Source organism: Apteryx rowi, unplaced genomic scaffold (assembly GCF_003343035.1).
Source record: "Apteryx rowi isolate R43461 unplaced genomic scaffold, aptRow1 scaffold_3, whole genome shotgun sequence".
NCBI classification, from domain to species: Eukaryota; Metazoa; Chordata; class Aves; order Apterygiformes; family Apterygidae; genus Apteryx; species Apteryx rowi.
This window is the reverse complement of record NW_020449418.1, coordinates 9,316,536-9,330,765: the sequence shown is the minus strand read 5'-3', so window position 1 is coordinate 9,330,765 and position 14,230 is coordinate 9,316,536. Positions and strand designations below refer to the sequence as shown.

General features: G+C 36.7%; 1 protein-coding gene across 10 annotated transcripts in view; it reads right to left on the bottom strand.

Annotated features, from left to right (window-relative positions):
• The window catches only part of EXOC2 (exocyst complex component 2), a 144,628-nt gene that overhangs the window by 9,999 nt on the left and 120,399 nt on the right, over positions 1-14,230 (bottom strand). For all 10 annotated transcript variants that reach the window (XM_026069868.1, XM_026069866.1, XM_026069869.1 and 7 more), the window contains one exon: positions 1,702-1,757. In XM_026069868.1, coding sequence (XP_025925653.1) covers positions 1,702-1,757 — 56 coding nt within the window. The remainder of the gene's footprint in view (positions 1-1,701; positions 1,758-14,230) is intronic.

Below are 14,230 nucleotides of genomic sequence, written 5' to 3'. Positions count from 1 at the left end.
GTGAAGGGTCATCTTATTCAGCAGCAAAGATTGCTGAGCAATTCAACATAAACATACCAGGAATACACTCAAAAATCTTCTACTGAGAAGAAAATGTTTATACCCACAACGAGTACTCTTGATGTTACTATACAGAATCCAGGAAAAAAACATTCTCAGCAATGGTGAATCATCACAAATTTGCAATAAGAAGCCTTATTTTGATTTCAGTTAGATTTGTATTCTAAGGTAGAGAAACAATTTTCGTTCCACTTCAGTCCATGGCCGTTCAGCTGATGGTTAATTTCTGCTGTTTCAAACTACAGAAACTTACAGCCTTGCTAGCTAAATTTAAATTTGACCCAGCTTACAGAATTTCATCAGAAAACAGTGGAAATGGGAGTTTCATCTTGACATACGTTTTCATATCTTTGCAGTAATTCACATGTAGAAATTTATGAGACAACACTATTTGGGCCAAAATCAGTATCAGTCTCAATGAAATCAGCAAGGCTGTGCACCTTTCTGTAGCAGAATTTTAATGAGTATACCCATTTACAGGATTAGGTCAGTAAGTCACAAATGCCTTTGAATTCATTTAAATTGAAAACTCTCATTTTCATTTTTATTAATTTTGACTACACTGAAAAACAACATTAGACAGATGAATATTGTGTTGGTATATATTTTATTTCCTCAGTCTGAAGCATTCGGTGTAAAATGCAGCAATGCTTGTGTGAAAACTACTATAAGCAAATACTGAAACTGAAGCAAAAAATTTCAAGTGATTGATGAAGTTTTTGAAATAGTTTAATTTATACTAATCATAGTAATTTAAGGAGCAGTGAAATAAACAAAGGTCTCAAGTGAACATTCTAAGGTCTTAAATGAATGCAAGAGGTAGAACAGTTATATTTGTGATATTTTGAAAGGTAGCTTTGGTAATATATAAGTAAAAGTAATACTGACACTATTACTAACACTAATACCAGAGCAAYAGTAATCTAGTAAACCCTTGGTGATTAAGAGGAAAGAATATGTAGACTAGATGCTGTAACCTAAAGTACTGCAGAATATTCCTGCATATAATAACAAAAGGCCAACTAACTGTAGCTCTGTAAACTGATTATTTTAATAGTTACTTTTATTTTAAGAAACACTTGCTATTGTAAGCCATTGCCTACCCAAGGATTTCAAAAACTCTTTGTGCTATATATAGACTGTAAAACTTTCTGCTTTTAGGTTTCCACTTTCTGTCCTATATACAAGGATATGACATATATTGCCTTTTCACTCCAAGTGGCATATGTTGAACATTTCTTCTAAAGCACAAACTCATTTTTATATGCTATGGAAAATAAAGTTTAGCAGAGAGAGTGAGTATCATAATATATATTTTTAATCTTCATGGAAAGGGAAGAATTGAGCTTTAGACTTTGACTTTCCTCTTCATCGGATTGTGGAAAGAATAAAAAGCACTCCAAAATGTGCAATGGGGTGTTACTGAGGATAAACAGGAACTGTTAATCTCCTTCTGCCTTTAAAAAAGTTAGCAGTTTCATACTTGGGTGCCTAAACCTAATCCAAAGCACTTACATCCATAATTAGACACTTCAAAAGAGGCACAATTTTCAGGTGTGATAAAAGTCAGCATTTACCAAAGAAAGTACACTGAAATTATTCATAAGAATATAAGCATCAAACAATCTGAAGTTTTCTCACCTCTGCATGCACAGCAATGATATTCACTAATGCTTCTTTTAAATAGTTTCTGACACCTAAAACAAAACAAAAAGGATAATTAATCACTTTCATTCTGTTATCTTGACAAAGCCATAATTATTCTACTGTTAAATACTGTACTTTTTCATCTCTTTTACCAGCACTTTTGCAATCAGAAGCAGAAAGAGAAAGTTCCATAGCCACACTACCACAGTCTATTTCCTTTTTCAAATCAAATGGAGAAAGGCACATTTCCTTACAGCAAAAGCCAACAGGTTCCTGTTTCAGTATTCTTCCTCTGTGACAACCCAATTTCACCAGCTTTGCAATTTAATAAAAATCTAGCATTATAAAAAAAAMCAAAACACCCTGGATGTCTTGCTAGAATATATGTACCATAGCACAGAACATGCACTACAACTCGATAAATTCTAGGGAGCCAGAGAAAAAAAGGGTTTAAGTACAATAGTCTTCAGGAAGAATATCTCAGTACTTTATCAGCTTCTCCCTCTGTTAATTATTATTATAGATAGAAATAGCAAGGATTCTTGTATCTCTGAATGTGGTTTAGAGGGTATTACTCATGACGACTTACAGGAGATGTCATGCCTTAGTAGAAGTTTCCTATTGGGGAGGGTGGGAAAGTCAAGCAAGCATTCTATTTACCCAGCACATAAAATGCTTATCAATTTATACTAAAAGGAAATTCTAAACAGGAGGACATTCAGCAGTGTAATCTTGACAGTTAGAACAACCTCTTTTTCAGCTATGCTGCTGTGAATCTGGAGTAACTTCACAGAACTGGACTACAGTGGTGTAAAATCTAAAACAGGCAAAAATCTAAAATTGCCTCATTTGCTTTTCTGAGGACCTCACTTCATGAGTGATGGCAATACAGAAAGCATTTAATTCATTAAAGCATGCATAAATGTTTAAAGTGCAAAGCAGAGTAGTGAAAGAGGGTTACCATCCCACATGACAGATCAATGTCTGATTTCAATTACTCTAGCGTAAATCAGACAAAGTGCAATGACCCCACCACTCCCTTCTTTATATTCTGTCTACAGTGAGAAGTCAGAATCTTGGAGAGAGATGAGTGAGGCCATGTAGCTCAGAGACTGAAATGTGATTAATGCTGCTGTTATAAAAATTACATCAGTGAACTTTTCATCAGTTCATCTTATTTGCTCTACCCTCCCGCAGATAACATAGATGCAGCAACTTAACCCTACTACGAAAAACAGCTTTAAAAGGAGTTACTTGAGCTCATTAAAATGAATTACTCTCTGGGAGAACAGAATACAGTGTCTCATCACTGCCATCTCAGTTGCGTTCACTGATATAAATCAGACTAATCGCTGGTCCTGCAACTTACCCCAAGATCTAAAAAGGAGATGCTTGTTCTCTTTCACTTAGATAATTATTACGGACAAACATTTTATAAGAGTAGGGCAAAAGGAAAACAGCACTTCCTTGCACGAGGTACGAACACTTTCATTGCCTGTGTTTCACACTGTGTGACATGACACAGCCTACAGTTCAGATTGGAGGGTGCTTACTGAAATGCACCACAGCTCTCCTGCTGGAAAACTGGGCTGTTCGGCAGGGGGGAAAGCAGAGGGAGAGATGTTGATCAATGAGTCTTGGTCCAACATGCAGGCAGGATGTAGCTGCGGTCTATACCTGAGTATCGAGACAGTCTCTGTTTTCAAGGCTCATAGCCAAGTGGGAAGCGCCAAAGAAGATTTTATTGCTCTCACTAAAAACAGTTTGGTTTCTGAACATACAAAACAATCAACATCATTTTAGAAAGAACATTCGATTTTCACTATTTGGAAGAGATGCAAATAACTGAAAAAGGTGAAGAAAAATACAAGTCTTTCTCACACATTCCAAAATGTCTCTAAAGCTTTTTGTCTCTGTCTTTATTCTTTTCCTCGAAAAATCTCCAGTCACTTTTTTCATTTAAACTAAACTAACTAAATCAAAGAGCATAATACACTAGGTCGCAAATGTTTTTATAATTTCATGTTTATCTTAGTGATTTATTGCAACAAGAAAGAAAGGAGGGAAGAATAGAGCAATACCAGAAATTTTATGAAACTGGCATTTTTTTTTCCTCCCGTGAAACCTGCAAAGCAAAATAAGGATGTTACACACCAGGACTTGGGCTGCACTAAAAGGTCACAGGCGTGTGTGTGGAATCACACCATCTCTCTTTTTCCTCTTCATGTCTCCTTTGTTTTCCTTCTATTTCACCTTGCTGCAATTTAAATCCTCCACAGGTTCCATACTGCAGAGGACAAAACTTGTATCATCTCCCAGTCAAATACAACTTGACAAGGCACAGAGGTTTCCAAACAGCGGTATGTAAATCAAATCAAGGAGGTACAGGGCAGATTTGGGAGCTGGTTTGCAGTTAACCTCAGGGTGCAAAGTGTCGATTTCAGTCTGCAAACCTATGTGGTATTCAGCTCTTGGCTGTCTACTGATCTCGTAGGATACTTCCTGTGGAAATTGTGTTTTTATTGCTGCACAAACACCAGGCAAGATTAGGTCTTACAGAGACTTCCTTCTCTATGGATACTTGAGCACTGCCAGAGCATGTTTATTACATGTTATTCAACGAAAATTTTACTGGTGAACTGAGCAGCATTTCTTTACCAAGACCAGTTCTTCTCTAATGCAGCAACTCTCACAAACTCAAACTCCTGTACAGCTGCGGAGGTGTAATGGGAATAGTGAGGGGAGCTGCTATGTAAATCAGGGAGGGCAGGTGTGTGTCCTTAAGAGAGGAGGCCAACTGACTGAGCTGAGAAGTGTTATCAAGGAGATGAGTGAAAAGTTGGAATCTATAGACACTGAATCAGGAGGCTTGTATAAGAGGCTGATGTGGTTTGAAGAATCCTCTTTTCCCACCCATCCACCTAAGCTCCTGAGGTAGCATGCCTCTTTTTGTGCTTTTATGCAACTTGGCTGAGGGATGGGACCTGCTAATTTTGTCTGCTGTTGCTGGCAGCATCCAAAATACAGTTACAGTGTTTTTACAGCCTAAAACCAGGTACCATTAATGCGTACAAAACAGAAATACTAATGCCAGTAACATCAGTAACAGCTGTCAAGCATTATTATCTGTGGGTGCACAGCTGAGATAGATGACTTAAATGACCATTTTTCAACTGAAAAATTCAAAGTGAATTGACTGAATGGAGTTGAGATGGAACCTATGGTAAAAATGAAGTGAGAGTAGCTTAGTATCATACATCATTAGTCCATCCCAAATGTCAGGTAAAATGGTTAAGTTAAACCTCAGTGAAAGGACATAGGCAGACATGTTTTGTCTTGCATCTTTGAAGGACTATGCACATGCATGCAAGCATGACAGCTAACACATGACTCCTTAGGCCACTGCAACTCTGCAGACTAGATCCCACCACACCAAAAGCACTTGTGCCACATACAAGGACAAACGGGTGAACTGAGAAAAGGAGACTATTTCTTTGCTGCAGTTGCAACAGCACTAATTATATGTACCTGAGGTTTTGTTATGACTGCAAGGTTGGGGGCTAAGTACAAATTCAGGTATTCATCCAGTTTCTTAGACAGGTTTTGCAGTTTAAGACCAAAAACATCAGTACAAGTTATGCAGTTTGGAGAAAGCCCATGTATATGAAACTGCAGTTGCCTTAATTGAAGCATTTAATAGTCTAAAAGACCTTCTTTTGCTAAGCTAAACAAACCAAAGTTGGTGATGGGATGCAACTGCCCTCCACAAATGCCAGTAAGGGGAGCCAGAGAGAGAGAGAGAAGGGAGAACTAGTTAAGCTTAAGAACAATACTGGCACAAGAAAGGAAGGTATAAATGAAGTGACCATCAGTAAACTTAGGCTGGAAATTAAAAGTGGGTTTCTAACCATGAGAAAATTACTTGGTGATTCCAAATAGCCTTTCGAGAATTGTAGTGGGGGAAGTGGGGCAAAAGATTAAACTTCTAAAAATGAAAATCTCCCAGTTTCCTAGTATTATGTGACAGCTTGAGATAGCAGGGGACTGAATTTGATGACCCAGGAGGTCCCTTTCAGGCTATGTTCCCATGTAATAGGTTTGCTCTCACTATGCTAATAAATATGTGTTATTGTGACAACCAGTGCTGTCCAGAAGTCACTTTCCTATCATGAATAAAGCGTAAGTAAACAGGGTATTTCCCCCCACTCTTTTCTCTTATATATGAAAGATTTTTTACTTTTGCATGTGAAGACAAAGCCAAACAAATCTGAATGTCAGGACCCGCAAGCGTATTTAATAATTGTACTATATTTTGAACAATTACAATTTAAAAATATCCAATTTCTGATTTATATTGCTGCACTGTTTGTGGCGGGTTTTCTTGAAGCAAAGTATTACTTTTCTGGAGTACGATTCATTGGAAATATAAGCAGTGGCATCCAACTGTGAATTTGTTGTGAAATCCATTTCAAAATGAAAAAATTCTGTCTAGAATAGAATTTTTGTGAAGCTTTCTCTATGACCGTTCAGCAGCCCACGCAATTACAGTTTTTGGGACACCATGCTGCCAGTCCTATTATACAGCACTGAAAGCTAATGCACCATATAACTGTAGGTTGCAACTATTAGCCTAATCAAGTGAAACGTAACATTCTTAAGTTTAAAATACCTCTTATTTAGCATATTGAAGCACAAATACAATACCTTTCCATAGCTTCTGACAGAAATGTGTTAAAGAAAAACCCAACAAGTCCTTGCAATTTCTCTCAGGAAAATGTTATTATTCTGTTACAGCATAAATACATTCCACTCCCACTCTATTCTTAACACTGAAGAATCTGACTTGCTGAAATTCTAGCTTCCACTAACAAAGCCCCAGTAATGCTCTAAAGAAAACAGACAGGAAGACTTAAGACACAAACTGAAGGACAGCTTTATCCATTAACTACCACAATGGCTGACAGAAACTTTAAGATAGCACATTCCAGTTTTGGGCCCTCCACTGTACTTTGTACCGATGAAACATCTAGCAAGATTATCCATTAAATTTAATTTCCAGTTTATGTCACCTATTAATATTTTTATAAATGAAAACTGTCAGAAGGTTTATATTTACAAACAATTTTAACAATACTGTAAAGCTGTAGCAATGACAACTGTATGAACTATGGAAAAAGGGAGTTTCTGTTAGAAAACAGAAACTAAATTTCTAGTTTCCCAATGCAGGTCATTCAGGAGAGGTTCAGACTGCTACCAATTGTCCCATATGTAGCCCTTTGAGCTATGTTTCCCCCTACTACTCAGATGACAGCGTTCTGCTATGAAACCTTCAAAGTGACTGAATAAGCATGCAAAAGCTTGGAACTGCAATACCATATGCATAATTTTAAGACATGTCCTCCCCCACCAAACTTGTATGCACAAATAGAGCAGAAGTTGCACATACAGTACAACTCAACTGAACTCATCAGGATGCTTTTTCTGTGCCAGAAGCCAACAAGGTTCTGCAAACATCCCCAGTCATTCAAAAGTAAGTTGACACAGAAAGAGGATACGAGCATCAAACATTTTTACCGCTTATGCAGCCTTAAAAACTCAAAATTTCAAAGAACAAATTGAAGTTCAGCTAGGACAACAGAAGCACACAGGAAACTTTAACCCAAGCAGTTTGGGTTTGATATATTTCAACCCCTGTGAGGTTTGAGTTTCATTTGAAATGGGCAACACTGGCAGGAGCGGGAATCTAACCTCATGGTAGTTTCTTGCGGAACCGGCCTTTCAGTTTGCCTGTTGTGCAAAAAGCGGGGAGTTGTGGGGTTAAAGCATACAACTGTTCAGAAAAAGTAGGTGGTAGCTCTGTTCATTGGCAATAAACCACACCAGTTATGAGGATGGGAGGATATGAGGGGAAGAAAGAGAAAAGTTGTGAGGCAAATTCAGAGTCAAATAAAAACAGACAGGAGTACTAACAGCTGCTGCTCATCTGTGGAGGAGTTAGAAAAGCCATTCTTTGGAAGTCCGACAGTTTGATAGCTATCATTCAGTTCCGGCTCTTTTTGAAAAGCAAAGGTAAGGATTCGCCAAAGAGGAACGAACAGTTCTTTATATGCTGACCAAGCTACCAGTCCTGTTTCAAGACTGAGTTGACTTGCTTATTAGGAACTTAACCTCTGAGGGACTGAAAGAGAAACGAGCCTTGGGTAGGCACAGAGCCACCAATTTAGGAAACAACAGAGAGCATCCTGGCCCCTGTAGGAGGCTGCTGTTTGCATCGGCAAGCAATGCTGCTGATAGCAGCAATGTTGCTTAGTGCCTCTGAATAGAGAACGCTGAACTTGTTGGCCTAGAGGCTTGAACATGACTTGGTAGAACTAAGAAAATTGATGCCTGGGACTCTGAAATTTCAAATCGTACAATTTATTGTTCTGTTCAGTGAATTATGCCAGTAACAGTCAATCAGTCTGCAATTTTTTTTGCGCAATTACTTTTTAATAAAAGCTTTCCCCCCAAATAATTACAAACAGAGTTTGATGATCCAGAGAGAACATTTCTCATACCTAGCTGCACAGTGCTGATACTTGACTGTTCCTGGATGTTTCATTTGCTATGCTGAGAGTATATTTATATTTAGAGTATATATATATTTATTTATATATTTATCCCACAAAACAGGAGAAATTGAAAAAAATTATGTTTTCATCTGCTCTGTTCTAAGGAAAGCATTTGTTCTTTTTAATTATTTGATATTCTTTTCTATAACATTAAGCCCTATTACCAGATTTAATTGAATCTACATTGGAAATGTTCACCTCCAAATTTCAGATATATATTATAGCTTTACAGCAAGTCACACATAGAGTGTTTTGAACAGCATGTCAGTTAAGTTCCTGCAGCTCTGCTCTAAGCTTTTAATGTGCTATATGAAACTGCTGGAAAAAACTGCACATAACTATTGYAAGTCGTTAATCAGTGCCGTGTAGTGCACATTAAAAAAGAAACTAATGAATGGTGTCCACGAAACCATGTAACTTCTTTAAACAGTCTGATTTTAACTGTTGAATTTCCTCTAGATTCTGGCTGCATCACAGTTCAAGCAATAGCAATATTTAACAACTGTTTTTACTAGAATCACTCTAGCAGGATTCCCGTGTGGTTAGGGCATTTTTCCCTTCATGAAACTCATGTCACAAAAACAGTACTATGGGCTAGCAGGATGCCCCGTAGGATGGCAGGATATTATTTTTATTTCTGCAGTTCTTGGAAACCCTTACTGTACTATGCAATACACCGAGTGAGAATCATCGTGCCCTGTGGAGCCCACTCAAAAATTTTAAGGTTAGATGGAACCACTCTGATCAGCCAGACTGCCCCACTGCCCAACACGTGCCACAGAATTTCACTTTTCAACTCTAGTATCAAACCCATAACTTCCGACTACAATCAAGCCATCTCTTTTTGAAAACTAAAATATAAACAGGTAACAGAGTGGGTGGGAGGGGGAAGAGGCATCAAAAAGTGAAACATTGTCTAAGGTCACAGCAGGTCAGTAGAGCAGTTAGCACTGCCTGCATGCAGAAGTCRCTAGAAGAATTTTAAATAAATCAGTGTGGACATACCCTGGTACATGAACTTTAGGAGATCTACAGAACAACTCTAAGTTTCCCATACTTAAAGATGACTTTGTTCGTCACCTCACACATACAGAACAATGAAGCTCTATCAACTCTTTGACACTACAGTGTGCAGAGATCAAGGATCATTTGTTTTTAGTCTTTCTCCATCCCCCATGAGAAAAAAAAAATATATATCAAGTTAAATCAGATGCACTCAATTTATATAGTAATAAGTTGAGTGTGTGTTTAAGAATTAAAAAACCTTCATTTTAAAAGAAGTATGAAATCTATCTGAATCTAATACTGTGGTAGCTTGCATTTAAATAAAAGTGATCCCCACTACAATTAACAGGCAAGTAACTCATCCAGCACTGTCTATAAATAGAAAGATAGGTTAAAATAATATTGGGGGGAAAAAAAAGATACACTTTTAACAGTTGTCTGCAGTATTATGCAAAAACCCACAAACACACAGAAGAAAACAAAACTCTGCTGCCATCATTAGTATACCTACCTAGTGGCAAATATCTTTCTTTTCTGTGTGTTGTGTGCAGATAGAGTGAGAAGTATCTTTTCTTACCAGATCATGTTTCATTAATGATCCTTTCCAACATCACTTGATTCTATACATTATTCTTTTAAATCAACAGAATGTACATATATATGTATATAGGTACATATGTATGCGTGCATACGTAAATAAGTGTCCTCTACAATAGCAAGTAAATTCTTACTGTGGTTAGCAATGCTATCCTATGAAATGAACCAGAGGTTAGACATGCTAAAAGTGAAAAGAAAAATGAATGCTAAAACTTTTTTTTATTTAGTATGTAGCATTTTGAACAAACATGATTTATAACATACTTTACATGTAAGATATTTCAGAGATGCAGGCTACAGAGCTATGAAATACGTATAGCAAAAACTGTTTTATATTATGTTGCTCTTGTGAAACAATTTGGAATAGTTAAGTTTATTTACTGACTTTCACAACACTTGTCTTGGATTTGAAAAAAATACAGAAACAATTTGGTTAAGAATTAAGTGTCCAGCATGATGTAAAAGAAGAAGGTGGCACGTGCCACCAATGAGGATCAAGAACAGTATCTTAGGCTACAGGGAAGGAAGGTGTTGTCCACCTAAACTATTTAGAAAACTAATATTTAAAATCAGGGAAAGTCTAATGCGTCTGCCAGTCTGTTTAATTCAAGTGCAGGTATTAACAGAAAAAATCAATATTCCATTATTAAATGAAAACTTTGTATGCTTCTAAAACAACAAACTCTATTTGCCACATTAGAGAAGCCCTAATTACTTAAAACTTCTGGAAAATAATTTTAAAAGGTAGGTACTATTTCCAATTAGTATAGTGAATGTAATACCTCATATACAAAAGTAGTATTTTAATTTCCAAGAAGCCTGTACCTTTCAAGATAGTCTCCAAACTGTGGAATAGAAAGATACCAAACTTGTTTACAGGCACGAGTCTTTCATGAACTATAGCACCTGTATATGAGTAGGTCATGCTATTTTACTGAAGTGTCCCCACCTACACAGTGATATCATCTAACCCACCACCCCTGCAGATGTTAAAAAAAAAAAAAAAAAAAGTAGAAATGTGACTTGGAAATTCCCCATGGACATAACAAAGCAGCTCACCTCTATTCTTTACAATAGCATACAGGCTTCTCCCTTCAAAGACGGCTGATAGGAAATCAGCTTCACGTACCGGTACTACCAGTGGCCTATTTTCTAAATAAAGGTAGCTAGATAAGCCTGTTTCATCTTAATTACTAAAAGCTCATTTGTCATTGCATTTTGTTGTTTACTCTGGATAAAAACATTTCTAGAAAACTTTAGTAGGATCCTAAGAGTGGAACATCTATATCTGGCAGTAACTCTAAAAATACAAGAATTCCACCAAGTCACAACCTTTACCACAACTAAAGCTGCTTTATTTATTTGTTATATTTCCTGCTCCTTTTGACTCACAAAACATTTTAAATTTGATTTTAAAAAGCCAACAATTAGTAGCAAACAACAAATAACGAGCAGTGCAAAGAATAACTTTCACTTAGACAGTATTACTTCTGCTAAGGAACAAATATGACACCATTATAAATTATTAGAGAAAAAAAAGCACTAAGGAACAAATGCTCATGAAAAAGAAAATGGAAATGTTGCTTCTACTGAGGCAAAAAGACATGAACATACTTACATCTTTTAACTTCGTGCTTCTAAATTATACGCTTTCGAGGCAAAAACTTTTACAAGTCTCACCTGATTTTTCACAAAATCTATGTTTAAGAACAGATCCAGGACTATATTACCTCCAAAGTAAGTTAACAAGCAATGATTAATTCTGTTGTTGTATTATTTTCATGGACAATACTATTTTAGAGAATTAAAGGAGAATCATCATCATGTTCAATAAATTTGTTATTTCACAGTAAGATTTATACAGTCTGATTCATAATACTACTTTTGCTACCTACAAACATGGTAACACATATTTTAAAATATATTCACACAATATATTAACAAATAGACATAGCCCAGTGTAAAAGAAAGGGCAAAGTTGGAGGAAAACTGTTGCTTAAAACTGATCTAGAACTGAAGATACAATTACAGTGTTCATAGACATGAATTTGTATGACACACCTGAATCAACTAAAATGTCGTACAAATGTTCCAATGTTATTAAAGCAGAAAATACATTTACAGACAGTGACTCCAGAACATCATTTGAATTTAACCAAGACTGTAAAACTTTTCTATCGGCCACTTCCTGCTATTGCTGGAAACATTCCCTCCTTTAAACAGAGATGGATTTCAAGGTACTGTACTCACTGTTGTTTTGAGAGTACATTCAGAAGAAAATGTGAATGTGTAGGCAAACTGGAAACTCTCTGGAGAGATTACCCACTTATTTAACCACATTTCCTGTTTTTAACCCGTTTGTCCTAAGTCAGTCCTTAGACTACTGACAAAAATAGATATAAAAACGTGCTATAAATAGCACATTAACAGTTCTTTCTTGGTAAGGCTGAAAATGTTTTGAAAAAATCTATTGTTCATACTAGCTCCATATTAATTAAATAGCAAACCGAATTGGTGCTTCCTTTAAATCCTTCTCTGCATAACTCATGGTAATTATAAGTATATGGTCCTTCAGGAATCAGAGAGAAAATGTTGTAAGAACTAATAGTGACCTAAAAAGTTGCTACCAATAACTGAAATTTAATGAAGGAGAAGTTACTGGTAGACTATCTGGGAAAATGCTTTTCAAAAGTGCAGTTCTGAAGCAAGGGAGGACAGAGCCTAATCTTTGAGAGTCAGGAATGCAGAACCTAGCCAACTGTTTTGAGAGCTGCAGCCAGAGCACTGCTTCTTTGAATTAGTTGCCTTGATCTTATTTTTAGCCATGACACTGTGTTCATGTAACACAGTGAACGTTAATTGTAAGACTTGACACAAATAGCCAGAAAACCATCCTCCAAAAGCATAAAACATGAAGGCTTTCATGACTTGTTACTTCTAGTTTTTGTACTATTTTAATTCCAGCAATAGAAATTATGTCATGGTGTACAAAGAAGAACCTGAAAGTTTCTGTGTTTTAGCTAGCTAGGAGCAGCAAGTACTTTAAAGCCTGTCAATATTGTGATTAATACCTTTGTCTACGCATGAACTTAAGTCGACAAGAATGGTACACAGAGAGCGCTTTGGAAGCACGCACCACCACTGCCCTTGTACATAGCCCATACCAAGGTGTCTTTAAAAAAGAAGCTCCTGTGCTGATCTGGGCTATCAGCTACTCCCTCAAACCTGCCAAAAGTGTCTGAGGGACAGCTGAAGAAGTCTGCAATGCAGAACGCTTCCTGCTCACAGATCCTTACCGCTCACATTAGAATCCTCTGCTTCTTGGGACAGAACATAATCTGCTTTATCATTGAGGAGAAAAACCTGTAAAGGCCAAAGGCTACAATATAAAATGAAGAGTCCTTTAGTGCTGTCACTTGGGAAGAAGAGATGATTGCTAGCATCTAATAATAGAAAGATGTGCAGGTTGCTAAAGGCCAATTTAATATGCATGGATTTAATTATGCGAGTTTTGTTAGGAGGCGGATTTACTTTCATTTCTTTCATCAAACATGGTAAGGTTCAAAGGGCATTGTAACAACCCAGACCTGAAGGTTGTGAGTAAGGATGCTCCATACCATATTGAGAACTGAACCAAAAAGACTCTCAAATTACTCAAATACTGTAGAATAAACCAAATTTCAATCTGTTAAGCTGGTAACAAGAAGTAGAAATGGCAAAAGACAAATAAAAATAACCAAAAAAACCCTACACCAAACAAAGAGCCTATGCACTGATTTAAAAAAAAAAAACTACCTAATTTGAAACTTACAGCTATACATACATCAACACTCCTTAGGTGAGCACAGGGCTTGAGATACATGACCCATGGAAACTTGACTTTTTGTTGTTGTCATCATTTTACTACTAACAATGTTGCCTGGTGCAGGTACAGCCACTAAACAATGCTCTACATGTACAGTCGTCCCATCAACATGTGGCTGTAATCCATAAACACTACCTTGGTACAGAGTAAGAATACATACAGTTCACAGCTAATAGTGTGCTACCATACAGATTTAGCAGTACATAAAATCTTACTATATCTACTTCAGCATTAACAGTGTTAGGGCTGTGGTCTTTTTTGGTGTGTGTGTGTGTGAATATAAGTAGTTATGTGTGACTCAAGTGGAAACCCAACTTATTTAAAGTAGTTGATTTGAGGTATATGAAAAAATTGCACTATGAGAGAAGATATTTCACTCAGCTACAACATGACATATACCACCCAAAACAAAACCATTGTTCTCCCTAAGTGGGAAACATATCCT